Source organism: Podarcis bocagei (genome assembly GCF_964188305.1).
Source record: "Podarcis bocagei genome assembly, chromosome: 8".
In the NCBI taxonomy this organism is placed as follows: Eukaryota; Metazoa; Chordata; class Lepidosauria; order Squamata; family Lacertidae; genus Podarcis; species Podarcis bocagei.
The window spans coordinates 78,626,636-78,651,061 of NC_138133.1; the positions used below are offsets into that span (position 1 = coordinate 78,626,636).

A 24,426-nucleotide genomic window follows, 5' to 3' on the forward strand; every position below is an offset into this window, starting at 1 on the left:
CCTCTGCTGCATCCAAACCCCTTGCAGTATGGCAGAGCCACGGTTTGGGTGTAAAGCTCGCAGTATCTTTTCTTTTTTAGAAAAGCCTTTTAAGCACTTCCTACAGACTCACTGGGGACGTGGGTGGCACTGTGGGTTAAACCACAGAGCCTAGGACTTGCCGATCAGAAGGTCAGCGGTTCGAATCCACGCGACGGGGTGAGCTTTCAGGTCATGTGGCCAGCATGACTAAGTCGCTTCTGGCGAACCAGAGCAGCGCACAGAAACGCCGTTTACCTTCCCGCCTGGAGTGGTACCTATTTATCTACTTGCACTTCGAGGTGCTTTCGAACTGCTAGGTTGGCAGGAGCAGGGACCGAGCAACGGGAGCTCACCCCGTTGTGGGGACTCGAACCGCCGACCTTCTGATCGGCAAGTCCTAGGCTCTGTGGTTTAACCCACGGTGCCACCCGCGTCCCGAGTTAGATGGATCAGTGGTCTGAATGGGTAGAAGGAAACCTCTGATGTCCTCTTCCCCTTGCACCACCTTTGCTGCTCAAAGATCTGCCATGCAGAGCTTGGGGACTCTCTGAAGCAGTAAGGAATGTTAGTGCATGGTGGTGCAAGGGGAAGGGGAGTCCGGCAAAAATAAAATAAAATGCTGTTCCAGCCCTGTGCTCTGGGGAGTGGGAGGAGAGAGACTCTGCCAGACCCCAGACCCCTCTGCAAACAGAAGGGGCTGTCTTCCAGCTGTGGAGGGTTAGTTGGATAAAGCCATGCAAAAGCAATAAAGTCAACTTTTTGGAAGAAAAGCAGAAGCACAGATAAAGAGTGCATGCACACTGCTGACCAAAAGCCTTCCGTAAATACTAAAAGCAAAGCGTCACACAGGAAGTAACCCTCCCATTTCATTTCTGGGGAGATTTCCTCTCTTACCTGGGGTGTGCAGCTACTGATGGGTCGGATTTCGTTGGTGAGAGGCGCCATGGAGACCAGCAGCGTGTAGTTTTTGTTCAAAACTCTGCTGCAGGTAGCAGGGTCCAAGCCAAGCAAGCTTTCACAGCGCAGCAAATCCAAAGGGAAACCTACATCAACGATGTCAAAGACACTTGGAATACAGATAGAGCACAAACATGTACAACTGAAAGGGGTACAGGAAGGGGGGAGGAAAAATACAGATTTAGACGGGTCTCTTCTCTCTTCTTGGATAAAATCTCAACACAACAACTTAAAGATGCTATCAGCTAGGGAGGGGTAGGTAAGATGGTGCCCTCCAATTGTTGTCAGACTACAACTCCTATCACTCCTAGCCAGCATGGTCAGGAATGATGGAAACTGGAGTCCATAAGCAAACGGAAGGCACTACCCCATGGTAAATCAGCTTTGATGCTTATCACCAGCCACAAGGAAAGTTACATGTCAAAAGGAAATAACCGTTAAACCAAAGAGTTATTTCATGCATACCAAGTGGGATTTTTTATTTATTTACTTTGCCCTTCTTTGAATAGCAGGGTCTCCTTCCACAACTGCTTTTGAACTGCCCCTCTGCTCTGAAGGGGTTCTGACTACGGGGGACCAAGGAGACTGCCGTTCAATAAATATAAAGGCTCTCCATGGGTATGTGATTCTCTATATCTGAATTTCTTGAACCCCTGTTCACTTACTGGGCAGTTCTTCGGATACCAACCATGGATACATTTCAGGAAAGGGCAACCAAGAATGATCAAGGGGCTGGAGCGGCTCCTCTATGTGGAAAGGTTATAACACTTGGGGATTTTGTTTTTTTAAAAAAAAGAAAAAAGAAAAAAGAAAAAAAGGTAGAAATGATAGAGGTGCATAAAATTATTCACTGTGTGGAGAAACTGGGAGAAAACTCTCTCTCTCTCTCTCTCTCTCTCTCACACACACACACACACACACACACACACACACACACACAGTTAGAACCTGGGGTCATAGAATCATAGAACAATAGAGTTCTGAGGATTGTCCAACCCCCTGAAATGCAGGAAAATGCAGCTGTCCCATACAGGGATTGAACCTGCAACCTTCGTGTTATCAGCACCACACTCAGTGAAGCTGAACATAGAAGAAAAAGAAGTAGAAGAAGAGTTTGGATTTGATATCCCGCTTTATCACTACCCGAAGGAGTCTCAAAGTGGCTAACAGTCTCCTTTCCCTTCCTCCCCCACAACAAACACTCTGTGAGGTGAGTGAGGCTGAGAGACTTCAGAGAAGTGTGACTAGCCCAAGGTCACCCAGCAGCTGAATGTGGAGGAGCGGAGACGCGAACCCGGTTCCCCAGATTACGAGTCCACCGCTCTTAACCACTACACCACACTGGCTCTATAGGGAGATTAAAGGCAGGCATGGCCACCAGCTTGGACAGATTTAAAACAGAATTAGCCAAATTAGGAACCAGGAAATCAGGCCATTGGACCAGCATTGTCTACAATGCTGTGCACCTTCTGCATGCAAAGCAGATGGTCTACTGCTTAGCAATGGCTGTTCTCCAAACTCAAGAAGTTTTAGGCTTTCAGTGGCTACTAGCCACAATCGCTATGTTCCGCCTCCACTATGGGAGGTAGGGTGCCTCTGAATACCAGCAGCTGAGAAAGGGCACTGCTTCGCTCATGGCCTGATTTTGGGCTTCCCATAGGCATCTGGCTGGCTGCAGAGAGAACAGGATGCTGGACTAAATTGGCCTTTGGTCTGTTCGAGCTCCTATATATTCGGTGAAGGAAATTTTATTCTATACTATTCTTTTCTCAGGCTCAAACTAGCATATACCGTATTTTTCGCCCCATAGGGCGCACCGGCCCATAGGGCGCACCTTGGTTGTTTTTTGGGGGGGGGATAAAGAAAAAAAATTATTTCCCCCCCAGGCGCGGGAGAAGCCCGAGCTTCCCCCGACCCCAGCCCCCAGAACAGGCTGCTATCCGCAAGCCTAGGGAGCCCGGTGGGAACTCCCGCGGGGCTCCCAAGGCTTGCGGATAGCTGCCCGAAGCCCGGGATGTAGCGCTGCGCTCCCCGGGTTTCAGGTTTCAGGCTGCAGTGTGCAAGCCTAGGGAGCCCTGCGGGAACTCCCTCGGGCTCCCTAGGCTTGCGGATAGCTTCCTGAAGCCTGGAGAGCGAGAGGGGTTGGTGTGCACCGACCCCTCTCGCTCTCCAGGCTTCAGCGAAAGCCTGCATTCGCCCCATAGGATGCACACACAATTCCACTTCATTTTTGGAGGGGAAAAAGTGCGTCCTATAGGGCGAAAAATACGGTAAATGCTGGTCACAAGAAATCCCATTTTGAATAGGACATATGGATTTACAGCACTACATTCCTTAAAAAGGTAAAGGGACCCCTGAACATTAGGTCCAGTCGTGGCCGACTCTGGGGTTGCAGTGCTCATCTCGCTTTATTGGCCAAGGGAGCCGGCGTACAGCTTCCAAGTCATGTGGCCAGCATGACTAAGCTGCTTCTGGTGAACCAGAGCAGCACACGGAAATGCCATTTACCTTCCTGCCGGAGCGGGGACCGAGCAATGGGAGCTCACTCCGTCGTGGGGATTCGAACCGCCGACCTTCTGATCGGCAAGCCCAAGAGGCTCTGTGGTTTAACCCACAGCACCTCCCGCGTCCCTACTACATTCCTTAGCATTTGCCAATTTTAAACCATAGTACCAAATTCAAGAACACTATCCAACATGATTTAGGAAATTTAAAGCATACTCAATTCTAAAAAGATGAATGTCTTTTAAGCTTCTCCAGGGGGCATAAACCGACTGTGCAAGGTCAACTTCAAAAGTAAACCAACCGCATAAGCAGCTGGAAGCTACATAAATAGTATTCACCCCCCAAAACGAGCTGTAGATACTGTGACAAGTGAAGGCTTATTTAAGCAAATCGTTATCTTAAGAGTATTAGTTCATGTCCTGTTCCCCCAACCCTCTCAAATGATCAAAAGACACTTTACCCACTGATAAGAGTGAATTGGTAGTGAAGAGTCCTCCACTGGGGTTCCTACTCTGTATCTTTTTTATTCTATGTATACTTTTAAATGCTGTTGCCTGGGAATCTGACAGTTTTTGATAGGACTCAACTGGATCTAGGTGACTGCACACACTGCTGAATGTTTTAAAGGGGTAAAAAAACTGACAGAGCAAGATAAATTCTTTCCCCATTAAAACAAAATTAACTTGAGAGATGTACAAACACACACACTATGTTTGTTCAGCCCTGCAGGAAAATGATGGTCACCGGGATTTATTAAGTCCGGAGGGGGCTGAGTGCTTATAGCTAAAGTGAATTACAGCTGCTGCATTCTCCCAAAATAACATGGCTCTGATTGGAAATCCCAAGAAATCCCAACGGTGGAAGAATGGCAGATGAAGATGTTGGACTTTTTGGAGCTAGCCGACCTGACTAGAAGAATCCGTGACCAGAAAGAAGAGGAATATCAAGAAGATTGGAAGAAATTTAAGGACTATTTAACTAAATATTGTAATATAAATAAGTAGAAGTCACTTGAAAGTACCAAACAGGTCTAGGATTAAAATACGACTCAATTGTAAGTAAATTGGATTTAGAACAGTAAGAAAAGAGAAGAAGATAGTTAATTGTTGGAAACAATTTTAATTGAAGAATGATATTGGAGAGCTGTTATATGCAGAAACAATGAAATTCAGAAGGGAGGGATTCGAGGAAGTCAATTAACAATGTAAGATAAATTGGGTTTTTCAAGTGATATGTGTTTATTTTTTTATTTTTTAGTATTGTAATGTGTTTTCTCTTGTGTGTTTTCTTTTCTTTTTTCTATGTTATATTTGTTATAATTGTGAAAAAATTAATGAATAAATAAAAATATAACATGGCTCTGGCCAAAAAGATGGTGCAGGGCTGGTTCAAGATATTGTATCGCCCATGCAGTTAAAAGTGCATGAATTTTGCGATTTCTATCCCCGAGCAGCGTGAAATGACCTACAGATTACATGGGATACATATTGTCTCAAGTGACTTTCTGAGTTACTGGTGCATCTGGACCAAGAAAGAGGGGGAAATAGGGAGAAGGGAGAAAGTTGGAAGTTGCAAGGTGGAAAGAAAAGGGTCCAAAAGATGCTATTTGTGCTCGCTGAATGTAACAGGGTAGAGGAAGATTGCTATCATCTGATGGTGGGAATGAAAAAGAAATAAAGCACTTTTTCTTTCTTCCTCATGTGACTGCTATAACCAACATCTGGGATCTACTCTTAAACTTTAATGCAAACACTATGTGCTTAGAACATTGATGCATAAATTAATGCACTCATTGGACAATGCTTTCCAATATGTTTACCTGCAAACACTAGAACTTGCGTAGGTTTATAAATAAGTCAGGTTGACCTTGTTTAATGAGATGACTTCTCAGTCACCTAGATTCTTAACTGGCCTTATACAGAGTACATTTCTGACTACAGGGTCTATTGCAACGATAATAGCATGCCAAGATTGATGTTTAGCAGCCTAAAACAGCTAACAATGGACAATGGGACCTCTGTTCCCAAAGGGGTACATGTTTGGAGCACGTTTTCAAAGCTGGTGAAAGTGTGTCATTAGAGTAAAAAGTACAGAACATGTAAAATAAAAGCATGTCTTCACTGTACCATTATTGGGTTGTTCAGGCTGTGTAACTTGAGCCACTAGGTCCTTATTGTGCCTCAGAAACAGTATAGTGTTTCGCAGGGTAAGTGCGTGATCAAAGTATCTTTGTGCTTCGCCCTCTCCTGTGCTTTGAACCTAAATAAGGGAAGAAAAAAAGTACTTTGCATGAGCTGTTTGTGCAAATACTATTGACATAGAAAATTGAATTAATATATGACAAAACATTTCTAACTCAACATTTATGACTGTGCAGCTGCTCTGATCCTCAAAAGAAAAGAAAAAATATTTACATGTCAGATGAATAAATGTGATTATATTTTCTAGTACTTGTGTGTTATCTTCACTATTAAACAAAAAGAAACTATGAATATAGTATTTTCAATAGCTTTGGTAAACTATCTGTAGGTCAGTTTTCGGTACATAATTATGTGTAGCTATACATTTGATGGAGGGACACATGGGTTAAACCACAGAGCCTAGGACTTGCCGATCAGAAGGTCGGCGGTTCGAATCCCCACGACGGGGTGAGCTCCTGTTGCTCGGTCCCTGCTCCTGCCAACCTAGCAGTTCGAAAGCACATCAAAGTGCAAGTAGATAAATAGGTACCAGTCCGGCAGGAAGGTAAACGGCATTTCTGTGCACAGCTCTGGCTTGCCAGAAGCGGCTTAGTCATGCTGGCCACATGACCCGGAAACTGTACGCCGGCTCCCTCGGCCAAGAAAGCGAGATGAGCGCCGAAACCCCAGAGTCGGTCATGACTGGACCTAATGGTCAGGGGTCCCTTTACCTTTATACATTTGATACCCTATACAGAGTTTAAATAAATGTTATGTGCAGGCCATAGCAGAAGGAAAACACCATTTGACAATGTAATCATACAAAGGGTAATGACTGAAGCTTCTTATCTATATTTCTTCAGTTTGAATGATAGATGAGCCACAATTACTAAAAGCAGGAGGGTGGGAGGGAAGCATCGTTTTATGGGAGACTGCTCAGCAATGGGCTGCATCCAGCCCCTTAAGTGACTTATGTGACTCCAGGCGAATTGACCAAGTTCGAACTTTCGCTCGTAAGAAAAAGGCGCTTCCAACATATAAGTTATTTTGAAGGTTAATGTTAAATGTCTCTTTCAAATCTGAATGCATTTGTGCTGTAACTGTGAAGCCTTTAATAAATAGAACGCCAGAAGCAGTTTAGTCATGCTGCCCACATGACCTGGAAAGCTGTCTGTGGACAAATGCTGGCTCCCTCGGCCTGAAAGCGAGAGGAGCGCCACACCCCATAGTCGCCTTGGACTGGACCCAACTGTCCAGGGGTCCTTTACCTTTTTACCAAAGCCTTTAATGCAAGATAGTACCAACTTAACTATATATAGCCTGACTGCTCATACAAAGGTTTTGACTACCACCCTCCTTTAACAATAACAAACCAACTATTATTTACCTTTTCAAGTTCTACAAGGAAACTGTCCAGAGACTCATCTGACAACTTCCCAACTTCAAACATGGTGACTGCATGACTTTTCAAATTCTGCAGGGAAGGTAAAATTGCATAACCTTGAGTTCCGAATTATTATGAATCTATCCAGTATTCAATAAGCGTTCACAATGAAGATGTAGGAATACAGACTACACACTCCTTGCGTTCCCTTCCTGCAAGTCAGGACTCTTTTTTTATTATTATTTAAAAAATGACTGTAGTTATCATTTTGACAAAAACTTATCTAAAAACTTGTTTTTTTAAAAGTTTTTATAAAAAAAACTAAAGGAATATTTTAAAGAGTTTTAGCACTTAGATATTGAGAAGCTAAGAAACTTACCGGTGAGAGATTCCCCATCATTAAAAAGGCAGTGAGTGTTGAATCAAACAGGAAGGCTATGCGCTTCGTGTGCCCACTGGACAGACTCAAGCTGCTCACACTGGCAGTATCGGCTAAGGAAGCAAACACACACAGAGATTTGCCATCTTAAATAGTTTTGACAACAGTGCAACATCATGCTTCGTACATCATGCTAAGACTGTGGTTGCGCCTCACCTCTCCACTCCTTTAGCTGATGTGATGAGCTGAGGTAAGCCATGGTTTTGCTTAGCATGTCCTCCAAACTCAGGCCGGCAGTTCAGCTCTCCTGGGCAAACCATGAGTTGTAAACAGATAACCAAACTTGATTAAAGCCCATGGTTAGCTTGAAGAGTGCTGATCCATAAACCCAGGCTTAGATGAATCACTAAGCTTAGCTCAGCAGCAAAATGACCAAGGAAGAACAAAGCCATCCCTGATCTTATCCTCAGGAGATCAGGCCACTGTGTCTGTCATTGAGTCTGCCCTCCTCTTGAACCTTTGACACCTTGGCTTGCCCAGGGTCACTTGATGTCATCAGCTGACCTTCTCTTATTTAGCAGCGGGCTTGTGCTACATCTGCCAGTGTTCCACCTCCAGCGACATCAGAACCGTCTGAGAAAAGTCTGAAGTGGAGCAATCCCCCTGGGTGCTATTGGCTAAACTGCTGTGATGTCACAGAGAGGCTTGCTAACCTAATGTCAGGCAACCGACTACTTATGAATGGAAAAAACCTCGCCATCTCAAACTGAAGATCCGTTAACAACTCTGGCGACATTCAAACGGTACAGGGATTTTATTTATGCCGTGGGCTTTTGATGACATCGTGCTGGGGCAGGTCACCTTTGATACCCCAGAACGGTTCACCAAAAACATCTGAACAATGTTTGAAGCTTATGCACATAGCTAGGATATTTCCCTTCTGCAAAGCTTTAATCTACAAACGCACATCTTTTAAAAGAGGAATAAAGCCGTACACCTCAAAACAATAAAAATGAATGCTGAAAGGTATGTCTACTCCCTCATTGGTTCTCTTCCAACCCAGCCTAGTGGCTCTTCCTTTCTTGCATGTGAGACAGGGGGAATTCTCCCCACTTACGGATTTCCCTGCCTGCAGGGACAAGCCAAGTGGAAGTGGAGCCTTAAAGATTCTCCACATGCAGAGCAAGCGGCTTTTTCAAGCAAATGTTTTAACGTGTAGCCTAGCTCTAGCCCACGATTGCCACAGTAGTGAATGACAGGCACTGACCTATACAGAACATAAAAAGGAATGCACTGCAATGCACACAAAATTATTAGATTGGCAACCACTTGCTCAACGGCTCACCTGGATCATCTTGGCTGTTTGTGTCGGTATCTGTAGCAGATGACCCCGCCTCTTGCACAGGACTCCTGCTTTCTGAGCTCTCCCAGGACAGCAGCATCTTCTGTGGATCCAAAGTAGTTCTAAGAATAGGAACAAGGGTAATAAGAAGAGACCTACTGGCTCAGACCAACAGCCTATCTAGTCCAGCTTCTTGTTTCCCTCAGAAGCCCGACCAGAAGCACCAGCAGAACATGAGTCCGTAAGTAAGAACATCCCTCTCTCAAGCCCTGGCAACTCTGATGCTGTGACCCTGGGAAGAAGCACTATTTGGAAGCAGGTTGTGGCCAGGGAAGTCCCCAGAATCTGAGCAAAGATAAAATGGTTCAAGTCACAGATCTCAGGCTTTATATTCCAGCTTTAATCAGTGAGGCTGTAAATTAATGTCACATGATTGTTTTATTAAGCTATTTTGACAAGGAGCGGTGGCTTTTAGCTAATAATAAGCAAAGCTATTGAAAAGTTAAGGGCCACTAAATTCAATTGTATTTATTCCCAGTTGTGTACGTGCACACGGTTGTCCTGACTTTGTTAAATAGTACAACTCACAAGACACACCGATATTGAGGTCCTAACAATATGCACATCTATTGGGCGCCACAAGGCTCAAGCAACAATGTGCTCTCCTAAACCCTAATTCCCAGCATGTTCGCAACTCCTGTCCCAGCGACATCTACGTTGGCTTGGTCATGTCTACAGAATGGAAGATGGCAGGATCCCCAAGGATTGCTCTTTGGGAAGCTGGCTTCAGGCCTGTTGGCAGAAGACATACTTACTTCAGCCTGTTTATTGATGGGACATTCCGCCATGATGCATGAAGATTGTCCAGATTTATTACTTGGCCCTTTTTGTGGGCAAACCCTAACCGGCAATACATGGAGACAGCATTCTAAAGTGAAGACAACATTTGCAAATCAGCACTTTGCATTCTTGTTTCACAATTTCAAAAGAGATAAAACATGTGTGCAACGAAGGGTTGCCCCACCTCCACACACACACACGCTTTAAGCAGCAACACAGGAAGCCTACCTTCACTAATGAGAGATCTATCTCCAGGACATTTGCAAGCTGAAAGGATAGAAGGGAAAAGGTTACCGGTAATTCTCAAAAATCAAATCCAATGCGTTCATCTGCAGAACCTTCTGCCACCTGCACAAGTGAGACATATGAGTGCTAAGCTTTAGGTACAGGTCCCAAGGAGTTAGCCAAGACATAATCCCTATCCCCCCTTATGTGGAGAGTGCGCATGAAGTTAATTTAGCATGTCTTTTAGCATGAAGCAGGGCACAGAGAAATGTTGAAACAATGACTTACCTCGGCCACGTTTGTGTGTTCATCTATTGAAACAAATATCTTGTACAACAAGGTTTCAAAATAGTCACCCTGCACTCTGTTCATAACAAAACCTTCAAGTGGGGGAACTGAAAAGAGAAGCCATGTTTAAGGTTGTGATTCAAGGATATAATTTAGTTGTATAAAAAGGGGTCCGGCCCTATCTTTGCTTATCAGCATTAAAATGTTTATTCCTGCATCTCTCTCTCAAAGGAATCTGACCTAGAGAACAGAGACTCACACCAAGCTAAGGAGATACTTTGATCTTTCAAATTACATTTTACAAAACAGGAATTTTATGGTCCAGTACATCTGTGGTCTAAACCACAGAGCCTAGGGCTTGCTGATCAGAAGGTCGGCAGTTCGAATCCCCGTGACAGGGTGAGCTCCCGTTGCTCAGCCCCTGCTCCTGCCAACCTAGCAGTTCGAAAGCACGTAAAGTGCAAGTAGATAGAGAGGTACCACTCCGGCGGGAAGGTAAACAGCGTTTCTGTGTGCTGCTCTGGTTCGCCAGAAGCAGCTTAGTTATGCTGGCCATATGACCTGGAAGCTGTCTGCAGACAAATGGTGGCTCCCTCGGCCAGTAAAGCAAAATGAGCGCCGCAACCCTAGAGTCGTCCGTGACTGGACTTAACGGCCGTCTCTTTACCTTTACATCTACTAGACGTGTCACACTTTAAATCCCTTTTAACCACCAAGGTCTACATCTGAGGTACCTACAAAAGTGCTGCCATTCAATCTTATTTTGCATTTTTGTTGTGGCAAAACAAATAGAAATATGTACTTTTAACCATCACAACCCTCATCTTACACATAGTCCCATTTTAATCCACACTCCAACTCCTCCTTTGTCACAACTTTGCTATTCAATCCACTCCTGAACATGTAGCACCCTTTATGGATCTTTGTTCTGAAAGCAGCGAGTCCACACTTACCTGCTATACAACTGTCATCCGATATTGGTACATCAAGGTAAATAAAGCCTTTATTATATAAGCCTACAGAAAGAAAAACAATGTCACGATACAAAAAACACAAAAACCCCATCAAACTTATCATTATACCATTACGCATAGAGAGCACTATAGAAGCTAAGCATGTGCCACAAAACTGCATGAGGAGCACTCATGACATGTGTTATACAGGTAACTCGCAATTTATGTGCATTTAACTAACATGATCGCAGCTTTGCAAGGGTGGGAGGAAGTAAAAAATGTTCAGGGCTCGAGAGAAGTTACACAGGTCAGGATTCAGGCAACTTATGAAACTACTCCCAATTCCACATGACAAAACTGCTTTTGAAATTTTGTGATACAGCATAGCATAGTTCTAGTAACAAAAAGCAAAAATTTCACTGCTTTAGTGTGAATCCCTTGCAAAAGTTGCTTGGATTCTAGCCACTGTCGGAAGTATAACCTCAGGCATATCTTATTACTCTTCTGTTTAACAAAACAAAGCAAAACTCACTGTGAACTATATTGTAATCAAGAGATCCAGCAAGCTGAGGACCTGAATCGATGATCTTATCGATAGCAGATTTTTCAGAGGTAGTGCAAATCTAGAGAGAAAAGTACATATTAAATCACACATTTGGAGTAACTGACAGGTCTTTATTATTCCATGCAGCTTTCAAACTTCGAAAAGTTTGACAATGATGAAGTACAACAACTACACAGAGAGCTTGTTTGGTAGGTAAATCAAGCGGCAATTAAGTACCAGAATAAACTTTTTGATGATGACCCACCCCTGAAAAATATCAGAGAGCTAGAATTCAGGGTTAGCCAATGTCTGGAAGCAGGAGGAGGACTGACAAAAATGAAATACTTCTTCTGTAATACATAATTATGATATTCACTCCCATGTGATGTGGTTACAGCTTCTAACTTAGGTTGCTTTTAAAAATTCATATACTATGGATCTATAAATGGTCTTCAGCCATGAGAACTAAACAGAACCATCATATGAGTCGCCAGACAAGCACTGTTTGCTTGATAGTGATGTAGGTTTGCACCTGCAGGCAGCTGTTAAAATGGAATTATGTGTCATTTCCCATAAACACTTAAGGAGTCCTACTTGCCCTTATTTTGGATGCTGTTTTGACTGGTACAGCTAGCATCACAGACTGAAAATATAAGGCAACTTGACCCATTTTCTGTAAATACTGTAAGTGCTGTAACTGCAAAGTAACTGTGTGAAATACCTTTGATGCAAGAACTTTTTGGAATAGTGGCAGTAAGTATTTACACATTCCTGATTTAGAGGGTGAAGTGAAAGTATATAACCTGCAATGGGATCCTAAACAAATTTACTCAGAAATAATTTCCGCTGCCCTGGAAAAGACCCTGATGTTGGGAAAGATGGAGGGCACAAGGAGAAGGGGACGGCAGAGGATGAGATGGCTGGACAGTGTTCTCGAAGCTACCAGCACGAGTTTGACCAAACTGCGGGAGGCAGTGGAAGACAGGAGTGCCTGGCGTGCTCTGGTCCATGGGGTCACGAAGAGTCGGACACGACTAAATGACAACAATTTCCGCTGTGTTCAAATGGATTTACTCCCAGGTAATTGTGTACAGGATTTCTGCCTGACATTTATGCAGACTGATTAATTTTTGGGTTTTTGTGTGAAGATACCTTTATGTCGTCCTCTGTGATGTAACCAGCTTGTACCACCCACCATGGCTCTATTGCAATCTCAACTGGCTTCGTGGGTAGCAGATCACGGGCAGTTTTCCTTCTGAAGAATTTCTGAAGGGGTACAGTCCATTCGTGAGAGACAACAAGGAAGTAACCAAATTATTATAAAGCAGAAGTAACTAACAAATGCTCATATTTCTGGATATGGCACACTCAGGTCTTTAACCCTCCTGAACAATGTACTATAACAAGGATGGGGAGGGGAACTGTGCCACTTTTCATCATTAATCCTGAGAAACAGGTTGTGCAATAAATTTACAGACTCTTTCAGTGCTTTTTTATAAAAAAATATGCAGGATAAAATTAAGACTTAGATTCTAGAAAGATGTTTCAGTTCTGTTTTTTGCTTGTATTTCTTTCTCTCTCTCTCTCTCTCTCTCTCACACACACACACACACACACACACACTCCAAGGGGAGGGAAAAGTTTTGGTTTTTTAAAAAAACAGTTATTTGCATTTCTGCAATATCAAGGTTAAGCTCACATAATGCACTCTAGGGTAAGGATGCCATGACGGATGACACAACTCTAGACATGTAATGGATGCCAGGCACTCAGTTATCACTGTTTACAATGCCAGCTCTAAGCAGCTGCACATAAATCTCTGGACACAATTCATGGATTTGCTTTTGCTCTATAAAGACCTCAATGCCCTTAGATTAACATTTCTAGTGGGTTGTTTTCTTCCGCTATGTTTCATCATATCCTGCAAACTCAGGTGAGAACAGCTTGCTATATACTATCCATGTATCCAGCACACAGAACAGGGATACACTGAATGAGATGAGATGACAGCTTGGCACTGATAATTTACAAAAGCCTGCAGAACATCCATTTAATGACGAAGATGAAGAAGAAGAGGAGGAGGAGGAGGAGTTTGGACTTGATATCCCACCTTTCACTCCCCTTAAGGAGTCTCAAAGCGGCTAATAATCTCCTTTTCCCTTCCTCCCCCACAACAAACACTCTGTGAGGTGTGTGGGGTTGAGAGACTTCAGAGAAGTGTGACTAGCCCAAGGTCACCCAGCAGCTGCATGTGAAGGAGCCAGGAAGCGAACCCAGTTCGCCAGATTACGAGTCTACCGCTCTTAACCACTACACCACACTGGCTCTCTGGTAACGTTCAGAACAAATTACTACATGGGACACAACTGCCTTTTAAAACTGCTTGAAAACAGGTTAGCTCAGAATACAGCAGCTTTTGCCAGTCCCAATTCAACTGGTTCCTTTCAGAGCACAGCTCAAAAGTGCTAATGCTAAAGCCTTAAATCAGGGATGGGGAATCTGTGGCTCCATAGATGATGCTGGACACCAACTCCCATCACCCCTGACCTTTCACCACATGAACTGGAGCTAATGGGAGTTTGAGTCCAATGACATCCGGAGGACCAAAGGTTGGCTTTTCCCCGCCTGCATTTCCTGTGTACTCATCTCTTCAACAGAGGCTCTTCCTTGGACTCTCCCAGCTTCTGAAGCAAAGATGTGCATATTTATGATGCATAACCTCCGGCACCCGGAAATAACATCTTTTATACACTGTGTACCATTTTCTATTACAGAGGATGTTAGGCTTGAGACTAAGGCAATCCAGAAGGGTTTTTGGAGATCAGTGGCACAAACAACTCATTATGCCAGATTACAAAGATTATGGAAGGTGCCACTGGGTTTTGCTCCCCTCAGTATACGACTAGTTAATTTTTCTGCTAGGGCTGCAACCCACACTTTGGACAACCAAACTTGGTCCAAATACTAGATCACATAGAAGAGAGGAGGGAGAGAGGGAGGGGAACTGTGAACACCTACTTTGGATGATCTGCATTGGTTCATTAGGTCAATGTACTGGTTTCTTCCTATGCCAAGAAGTCTCAGGCCTGAGGGGAAAAGGAAGTTTTTAAGTCCCTCAAAACAGAGTTACACTTATAAAACTATTCTGAGCCAAAGGAACATTATTGCATAATACCGCTTTCATATGTTGCTTTGCAGTCAAACAGCAGAATTTTCAGAAAGGCTGTTAGATGCACCATCTGTGAGAAGATGAATTTGAAGCCTGCCATTTGGATATACTCACCCGGGCAGGCACAAGAGACAGGGCCTATTACGTGGTGGCCCCCAGATTATGGTCCTCCCCTTTAATATCCACACCACAGATTTTTTAAAAGGTTTTAAAACATGGCCTTTTCCAAAGCATCTTTTCTTAAATCGGTTATTTTTTCTTCCAATTGGTTTTTAACTGGCCTTTTTAATAACTCCATTGCACTTCTATAGAACTGTGAGTCATCTTGGATGTGTTATGCCCCCAAATGGGGCATATAAATGATTTTATAAAGAAAGATAGACATCTAAATATTTTTCATGTATTCTCTACAAGCATGCATATTGTCCTGAGCTATCCTCTTATCACACATTTACATCATACAGTTTCAGCCCTAAATAACTTCATCCTTGACTCAAAAGATGCCTTGAAATTCCATCCAAAGCACCCTCACAAATGGAAACATTAGATTAACTTGAAACATAAACTGCTTCCTCTTAAGACCTATGCAGCCCTGGGGTTTCAGACAATGCATGCCCTTGTTACTGTTTTTATCAAAGGCAACCCATAATCTTAGGGGCCTATGGCAAGATATGCCAGGATGAGCAGCTTAGGATGCAGAGGTCGCCAGCTCAGTCATGCTCAGCTGGCATAAAGTCCTCAGCCCCAGAAAAGCAGCATGAACTTGCTCATCCTGGCTCAGCCTGAGTCGAGGCTAGTGTAGGCCCTAAAAAAGGAAGGTGTTATGGGGGCATGGTGGAGGCAGGATGGGGTGCGGTGGGGGACTTAAGATGGACCCTGACTCTGTGCAACTCAACCTTGTGTTCTGGCAAAAAGGGTAAGGGACCCCTGACCATTAGGTCCAGTCGTGGCTGACTCTGGGGTTGCGGCGCTCATCTCGCTTTATTGGCCGAGGGAGCCGGCGTACAGCTTCCGGGTCATGTGGCCAGCAGGACAAAGTCGCTTCTGGCGAACCAGAGCAGCACACGGAAATGCCATTTACCTTCCCGCCGGAGTGGTACCTATTTATCTACTTGCACTTTGACATGCTTTCGAACTGCTAGGTTGGCAGGAGCAGGGACCGAGCAACGGGAGCTCACCCCATCACGGGGATTCAAACCGCCGACCTTTGGATCATCAAGCCCTAGGCTCTGTGGTTTAACCCACAGCGCCACCCGCATCCCTAACAAAAAAAGGCAAAAAGGGTAGTGTAAATCAAATACTATTTTAAAGTCTTGTTCTTCCTCTGACAGACTTGGGCCAGCTCAGCCAGCAGCGGTCTTCCTCTTGAATGGCAGGTGGATCTGGCGTAACTTAACGTCAGCTTGTTTAATGTGTCTTGCGTATAGGGTCGTTGTCTTAGCCGTTGTATTGGAACTGTGGGCTTTAGATAAAAGATCTGCATTTGGTGCAGCAAGAAGGGGTTATTTATGTCACCATTTGGTCTGCCTCTGTAATAACACCGTCAAAAGTGACAACTGGAAGATGGGTAGCCTCAGAAGTGAGCAACTCATCAGAAGTTATCACTGTCTCCCTCCTGTAGCTGAAAGACCAGCAATTCAGAAAACCAAGTTAATGGGAAGGATAAAGACATAATATACACACTGGTTCATTTACTCCCAAAATTACTGTGCCAACAGCTATCTCTGTTAAAGCTAATGTGCTGCACTGCTAAATGGGTAAAGTGGAACGATTTTAAGTTATGTAAATGCAATTCTTATGGCCTATTGCTGAGGCAACAAGTAATTATTAGAAAAGCACATGCTTAACTTGTGGGTTAGTGTTTTATTTCCATAACTGGTTTGGAGTAATTTCTTTTTTTCATCAGTATCTTTTTTTGTTCTCTTTTCAAACATCAGGCATGTAATCCCCACAATGAAACAAACATTACAACTTCAAAAAGGAATTGACATGCAGCTGTGCTTTTAAAACTAGACTTCCTTAAAACATGATTTCCAAATGGAAATTTGTTTAGCTTGTGGAAGCAGAATGAAATCTTATACTTACAGTCTGCAGCAGTAAAGTTGGGCAAACAATCGTAGCTTTTTTCACTGTTCATTATATCCTTTACAGAGGAAAAGGAAAAGTTGCAGTGTCAGCTTGACTCACTGTACTTCTTCATTTCACAACTGTGCACTGATGCTACATCAGTAAATATTTGAAAACTACTTTGCACCCAAACCCCAGTTTATGGAGGCTTTGTGTTTATCTGTTAGCTTGTTTGTTTGGTTTGTTTGCTTGCTTGCTTGCCGGGGAGGGGAAAGGAGAGGAAATGGAAGTCCATTGGATGTAACCTAGTGAAAACAAAATTCTAACTCAAGGACCTAAAATAAGATGCACAAAATGAAGTAGATTTTAGGAAAAACTACAACCAGATCTAGATATGCACAGAGTGTGTGCTATTCATTTCAACTGAGAAAAATGATGTGAACATAACAGTAATGCATTTCCGGGCTTCCCTCACCAAAATACATTTGGAGACGGGAGGGGGAGCAAAGAGAGTGAAAAATGGGGGTGGAATTGTAGTGCTCCATTTCTACAATGGCACAGGTCCCATGCTCAGAACAGATTGCTGGATTGAGGCACAGGAAGCATGTGAACCTCACAATCCTTATGCCACTGTTTTTGGAGCTGCCCTGCATAAATTTCAATGGATCTCTACTGGTGTTCCAAGGACAGAGTGCACATAGGTTTTCCCCTTTCTATTTCCCCATCGCAAACAACTTGGGAGGGCTTGCCCAAAGTCACCCAGTAAACTTCATGGGTGAATATGAAAACATGTACCCATTATGCACCAGCTCTGGGATTATTCCAGTTTGGTGATTATGGTAGATATACTGTAGCCAAGACATTAGATGCTACAGGAACAGCCATCACCAGCAACAGAAAGAGACAGGACTAATGGATTATTCTCTTCTGTGGTATCTTTAAAGGTCTTTAGGGTAATCCTAGACCCAGTCACCTTGCAGTGTAGCAAAAGGTTGTAATGGAAATGCATTTGAAGAACGGCAGACCAAGAATAAATCACCTCCCTGAGCTCACTGAAGGAAGGACTGGAGATAATAAATAAAACAGCAGCTCCACTTGCTCCATGCAAAATGCTGCTTTAGCAATACCAGTAACCAAGTGTGCTCTACTGCAGTCCAAGAATGGAAGCAAAAATGGCCTATTTTTGTGGAATTCAGTGGCAAAACTCTCACTAGAAGCAGCAGGGCACAAACTACACATTACCAGCAATTATCAATCAAATCTGGATCATGCTACACATTGTTTCTCCCATATTTTGAGAGGTGACTCAAGCGCTGTTTGCTGCTTTCTCTGAATACAAGTTTGCAAGCTCCTTCATCAGAGTAGTTTGGCTGCAAGCCCAAAATGCCACTGCAAATGGTGACTGCATTTCCTGCCGCTGATTACCAACAGCAGCCTGGCAAAAAGCTAACAATAATGGGCATGTGACTCCAGCTGGCGGGCATCATGTTACGCTGAAACGCCACAAACTCCTGGGACACACAAAATGCCTTGTTTAAGCATTTATCTAAACTCACCTCCATTATTCCTGTGTAATACGAAAAGGGGGTTATCCTCAAGCCTTTCACCATGATGTCAGACAAGTGGTATGGGTATAACATGAGGTGCTCTCTACTGTATTTCAACAGTTCCTCGTAGTATCTGCGCTCATCCTTTTTGACATGCTTGACTGGGAGAGTAAAGAAGGGTCAGCAGGTTGTAGCAACAGTCTCCACAAATCAGTTAGAAATGCTAAGAATTTTACGGGGTGTGAACTTGGGACAGGTTCCAGAGCAAAGCTGAAGCTCCATTTGCACAGAGATTTGGAGCATGCTCTGCGTAGCCACACAGAAGGGGTGGGGGGAGAGAACGCAAAGAGAGGAAGCTATTCAAGTATGCTGCACTTCATGGCACACAATAGAGAGGACATCCTATGCCACATACTATTCCTAAGTACAAATGCAATATCATTATTTGATACCGAGTTAGTTCCCAACAATCCAGTCTGAAAAAGAAGGCAGCCAACTAGCAAAGCTCTTGAAGTACAGTGGTACCTCGGGTTAAGTACTTAATTCGTTCCGGAGGTCCGTTCTTAACCTGAAACAGTTCTTAACCTGAAGCACCACTTTAGCTAATGGGGCCTCCTCCTGCTGCCGCGCCGCCAGAGCACAATTTCTGTTCTCATCCTGAAGCAAAGTTCTTAACCCAAGGTACCACTGTATGTCCATTTTGTAATAAGGAACTTGGAATGAGCTTGTACGGGGCTGCTGGGCAGCCTGTGGCATGGGGAATGGTCCTATGCAATCTTCCAGACACTTCCTGAAGCTGCCCTGTTCATCCATCTCATCAGTGTCCCCCTTTCCCCTGTTAATTTCCTTCATATTTTTCTTGGCACTTTAAAGTGTTTATTAATACAATTAATACAAAAATGATCAGTAGTGGTGGTACAATTTTACTGAGGACAGGTTTCTCTGATGTAGCTGTTACATATGACAATATCTGTTTTCAAATGCACTTTCCCCCACTCTGTTTCTCTACTCACCTAGGTTATTTCGGTACCGTAGCTGATTGCGAATACTATAGAGCACAACCTGCTTTTCATAGTCTCGCTGTGAGTTTCCAAGCCCCTACGAGACAAAGCATAGAAATTTAATGAAATGAGCAAGGGAGCAATCCTGTACACAAGAAGCTGGTGTAGAACAGACTGGTGTAATTTAACATGGTGTAAAGTTACACCAGATCCACACTCCATTCAGCAGTGAGGCTACCGCTGGCAGAGTCAACCTAAACCTCGCAGAGAAAAAATAAGCCTTTAAACTAGTGTTTAGAGTTGTACCACCATTTCTACCATCTTAACTTATGCCACGTCACATGACAGAGCTGCATAGGCTTAGGATCCATTGTACATCTTCCCTTTCTGGTCCCACACACAGAGCACTCCTTTTCCAGGGCTTACACTGGATTAAGATCTGCTGGGCTTGGCTCAGGTAGTTGAGGCCTGGCTGAACCAGGATGAGCTCACATACCTCCATCTGAGCCAAGAATGAGGGAGATAAGCCAGCTCAGCTGCAGATGTGCTGGATCCTAACCTCCTCATCCTGGTCGATCTTGAGTGCTGGACAAGTTGTTGATCCACAGCCCAATAGGTAAATTTACAGCTCAGGCTGTGAGTTGAACTATAAGATTACCCTTCAAGAGTTTTATCAAGCAACTTGGCTTAGACCAACAACTAAGTGTTAGATGAATCATCTGACCTATACACATAAAAGTGGTGCTTTTGTAGTTCTACGGATAATTAACCAACACAAATCAATACAAAGCTCCTGCAAGAAACTAGGAAGTACATTAGCCTTGTAAATAAGCCCACAAAAAGTGATCAGCCTGGAAAAAGAATATACTAGCCTGCCGGGGACTGGCAAACGAGACACAGAGAGGACCATCCCACCACCAGATTTGTGCAGGTGCCTATGGCCTTAATACACCATCATTTCCCTGATGCAGGAATAGAGAACCTGTGGTCCTCCAGATATTACTGGACTACAACACCAATCATCCCTGACCAATGGCCACACTGGTTGGGACTGATGGGAGTTGGGGTCGAGCAACACCTGGAGAGCTTACAGCTTCCTCATTCCTACCCTAATGTGACATGGGAAGAGTGCTGCTTTGCCCTCACATAATTGGTATTTGAACTTTCCACACCACTGCTTTTTCCTTTTGTATTGTGCATGTAAGATTGTGAGTATCTGGTCAGATTGCCTCATATTTTAATCTCAATACAGCATATCAAACATTTCAGGCAAACTACAAGTGGTAGATAACAATGTTTTCCTATGTGTGGCTTTTGAGGGAGGTCAGAGGCATCCTGTAGATCAGTGGAAGATCCCATGTTTAGCAGAAATAAGTTCACATGTTCAGCCACTGGCATCACAAGCTAAAAACACCTCCAGCAAGATGGCCTGGGAAAATTTGGGAAACGGCTGCCAGCCAATCAAAAGGAAAATACAGAGCTAGATGTGCTAAGGCTCTACATCACAAGACAACTTCATATGTTCATATGCCACTTATTCTCATAAAAACCAGCGTAAAGCAATGCGAGTGTTGCCGTAGACCACACGCACACGCATCTCCAATTCTTCACTTTCTATGGGTGTTCACTAGCCTACGTCACAGGACATTCCTGAAGAAAAAAAGTGTGCCCCCCGATCTCTCAGGAGGAAAGCTTGTATTAAAATAAACATGTACAACAGAACAATAGCATTAGACTACAGCAGGGTGCAGACTTCAGAACCTTGGTATTCAACTAAGTAACTCAGATCAGACCAACTGAAATTAATGGACCTAACTCAGTAACGGTCATTAATTTCAATGCGTTTACTTTGAATAAAACTTGAAACAAATGCTCAAAATCCTATGTCAACCAACTGGGGTCAGCTACAGGGGGGAGGGGCTGAACATGCACTAAAAATCAAGGAACAGGTTGTCCCTCAGCACGCACCAGAAATTTGCTTTTAGCATTTGAATGGAGTTCACTGCACTTTCACACAAAAATCCACTTCTACTTTTCCTCTTCAAGGTTTCTTCACTTCAGCAACCTAATTTAGAGCCTTGTTGTTGCAAATGCTTTAAAAAATGGAAAATGGAAAATTCCGTATTGGCATGGTTCCCATATATTACCTAGGTAAATAGAAGTAATATCAGACCTCCAGCCACACATGCTTACTTAGGGAGGGGCTATGTCACAGATAGTTGAAGCCTTGGCAATGCATCCACTGATTCAATTATTTGACAATGTCTCCACTCAGTTTTCCTTCTTATGTGATTGATGTGTGTACTGTAATACACTACAGGTTTTGATGAAGTTGATCAATGCCATTTTATTACAATACCAATGAAATGTGCTACAAAAAAGGACGAAAGGAAATACTTTCAGATCTACTGCAAAAGATCTACTAGTGCTGTAGATCCTCATCTACCTTCTGTTAAGCCCATGTTCAAATTAACCATAACATGCATACAACTGCCTGCAGGAAAAATGTGGTTGGCTGGCCCTGAAAAGTTGCAGAAGTTTGAGCAGGTGAGGGTGGGCCAAAGTTCAACAAGCTTGACAACAAACATTGACTTGGCAGCACCTGTCCTAATACTGGGGAAGAGGAGAAAAGGGTGAAGAAAAGTTAGCATTTTAGTCTTATCGGGTTGTTTTATTTACTGCATTTTGTGGCACATCTAACATTATGAATGTATATTGGATACTGCTGTACGGGGGGCCAACTTGAATAAATACTGGGGGGAGGCCAGATAAATCCTGCCATGCATAATCATTCACATACCACAGTGCACACACACCATTTAAATGGGAATGCCCAACAACTTGGTGGGGTCCGGCCCCCTCAAATATTTTATTGTGGAGGTCGAAGCCCCCACAGCCCCTAGAAGTTGGCTCCTATTGCAATGTTGCATCCACATGAAAGACAGTAGTGCAGAGATGCTTTTAGCTAACTAACAAATGAACAAACAAGTACCCGGGAGGAAAAAGTTTCTACACACCAGGTGTGAAAAGGGTAATTTGAAGTAGATCAGCCCACTCCCCATTCCCCCACTACACTGCTGAAATGAATTAAACGTTGGGGTAACTAGCAATGGACTTAGAATCACAGAACTGTGGAGCTGGAAGGTTCCACGAGGGTCATCTAGTCCAACCCCCTGCAATGCAGGAACTCAACTAGATCATACATGACAGATGGCCATCCAATCTCTGCTTAAAAAACTTCCAAGGAAGCAGAACCTACCACCTCACACGGGAGTATGTTCCACTGTCCAAAAGTCCCCACCCTGATGTTTAGTAGGAATTCCTTTGCTTGTACAGTGGTACCTCGGGTTAAATACGCTTCAGGTTAAATATGCTTCAGGTTAAATACGCTTCAGGTTACAGACTCCGCTAACCCAGAAATAGCGCTTCAGGTTAAGAACTTTGCTTCAGGATAAGAACAGAAATCGCACAGCAGCGGTACAGTGGTACCTTGGGTTAAGTACGTAATTCGTTCCGGAGGTCCGTACTTAACCTGAAACTGTTCTTAACCTGGAGTACCACTTCAGCTAATGGGGCCTCCTGCTGCCGCATGATTTCTGTTCTCATCCTGAAGCAAAGTTCTTAACCCGAGGTGCTATTTCTGGGTTAGCGGAGTCTGTAACCTGAAGCGTCTGTAACCCAAGGTGCCACTGTAACATGAAACCCACTAGCCTCGGGAGCAGAAGAGAGCTGGGTTCAAGTTCTGCTGCTCAAAACATAAAAAAACCCGAATGAGCTTAGCAGGGGGCTCAAGCCTTCGCCGTTGGCGGAACCTCGGACTTTTTAGCAAAGCACGAAAGCGGAGCCCGAGGAGCCTGAAGTCACCTATCCGACCCCGCTTTTACTGGAGAGCAGACCCGCTGAAATCAATGGGTATGTCCCAAGTTGGGTCCATTGCCCGCCCCGTATCGCTGAGAAGCGAGATCCCACGGAGTTCCTGCTACCCAGAAGGGGAAGCGAAAGTGGTGGCGGAGGTCTCTGCCGACGGCCATTGGCGGGGTACGGGAAGCCAGAGGGGTCAGTTATAACAGGGAGCCGCTTTTCTACAGGTGCCGGGAGGGGTCAGTCCGTACCTGCTTGACGCTGGCGGGGAGGCGGGCCCAGGGGTAGTTGTGGCGAATGTGGAACTCCACGTCCACATTCATGGCAGGCTCCCCCGGGTGGGGTGGGGTGGGAAGGGTCGGGGGCGGCGGTTGGCGGCGCCCCCCGCCCCTCACACAGCCTCAGCCCCCGGTCCTTGAGGAGCGACGCGGCGGCGGCGGCCCAAAGCTGGACCTTCGCTCAACCCGCTCTCTCGCCTCTCCTCCTCCTCCCTCTCGTCTCCTCACAGCGCGCTTCCGCGTTACGGGCTCCGGGAGCCCCGCCCCTCCGCGCGACGTCGCTTCCGGTCCCCGCGGGCGGGAGGAGCCTCGGGAGTAGAACGCTCCTAAGAACCAATGGGATCGTCCTCTCCTCCTCCACCCTCTCCCTCCTTTTCTAAATCAGTACGCCAGAAATGTGAGGGCGGGGCTGGGGGGGTTTTAAAGCCGCGGACGCTCGACGTCACGGGCGCGTCGCTTTTGCGTCTCCGCTGCAGGCCGCTGTGAAACTACAAGCCCCATGGTGCTTTGCGGGAAACGGCCTTTTTTCCGTTGTGACGTAACAGTTGGCCGCGTGGCTGAAGGGTTCGCCTGAGGGAACAAGGCCGCTTTATTTGTTTGTTTATTATTATTTATTGAATTTGTATGCCGCCCTTCGTTTCAGTTGCATATCGCTTTCTCTTTTTAAAGAAAGAACTCGAACCACATTAAAACATCAAATAAAACAAACCAGAATAAAGCAGTACTGAAGAAAATAAAATATAAATTTTAATTAACTTTGTTATCGAAGCAGCATAGTTAACAGGAAACTAAAATATTATTTTAAAGGTGTTTTTCTCCCCCCCCCCATTGCTTTGCCTGGGGTTATTTCTGCATTGTATCATAGAATTGTAGAGTTGGGAGTGT

At 44.4% G+C, this 24,426-nt stretch overlaps 1 protein-coding gene across 1 annotated transcript in view; it reads right to left on the minus strand.

Moving 5' to 3' along the window:
• FAM91A1 (family with sequence similarity 91 member A1) overlaps nt 1-23,832 on the minus strand; it is a 34,592-nt gene extending 10,760 nt beyond the window's left edge. Inside the window, exons 1-16 of the mRNA XM_081204498.1 lie at nt 23,515-23,832; nt 19,415-19,499; nt 18,411-18,562; nt 16,873-16,930; nt 14,637-14,704; nt 12,771-12,884; nt 11,607-11,697; nt 11,075-11,137; nt 10,122-10,228; nt 9,837-9,875; nt 9,584-9,696; nt 8,772-8,890; nt 7,427-7,539; nt 7,051-7,137; nt 5,610-5,742; nt 916-1,064 (exon numbers count right to left, since the gene is read on the minus strand). Coding sequence (XP_081060624.1) covers nt 916-1,064; nt 5,610-5,742; nt 7,051-7,137; nt 7,427-7,539; nt 8,772-8,890; nt 9,584-9,696; nt 9,837-9,875; nt 10,122-10,228; nt 11,075-11,137; nt 11,607-11,697; nt 12,771-12,884; nt 14,637-14,704; nt 16,873-16,930; nt 18,411-18,562; nt 19,415-19,499; nt 23,515-23,586 — 1,563 coding nt within the window. The 5' untranslated portion in view covers nt 23,587-23,832. The remainder of the gene's footprint in view (nt 1-915; nt 1,065-5,609; nt 5,743-7,050; nt 7,138-7,426; nt 7,540-8,771; nt 8,891-9,583; nt 9,697-9,836; nt 9,876-10,121; nt 10,229-11,074; nt 11,138-11,606; nt 11,698-12,770; nt 12,885-14,636; nt 14,705-16,872; nt 16,931-18,410; nt 18,563-19,414; nt 19,500-23,514) is intronic.
• Between the last annotated feature and the right edge of the window lie 594 nt (nt 23,833-24,426).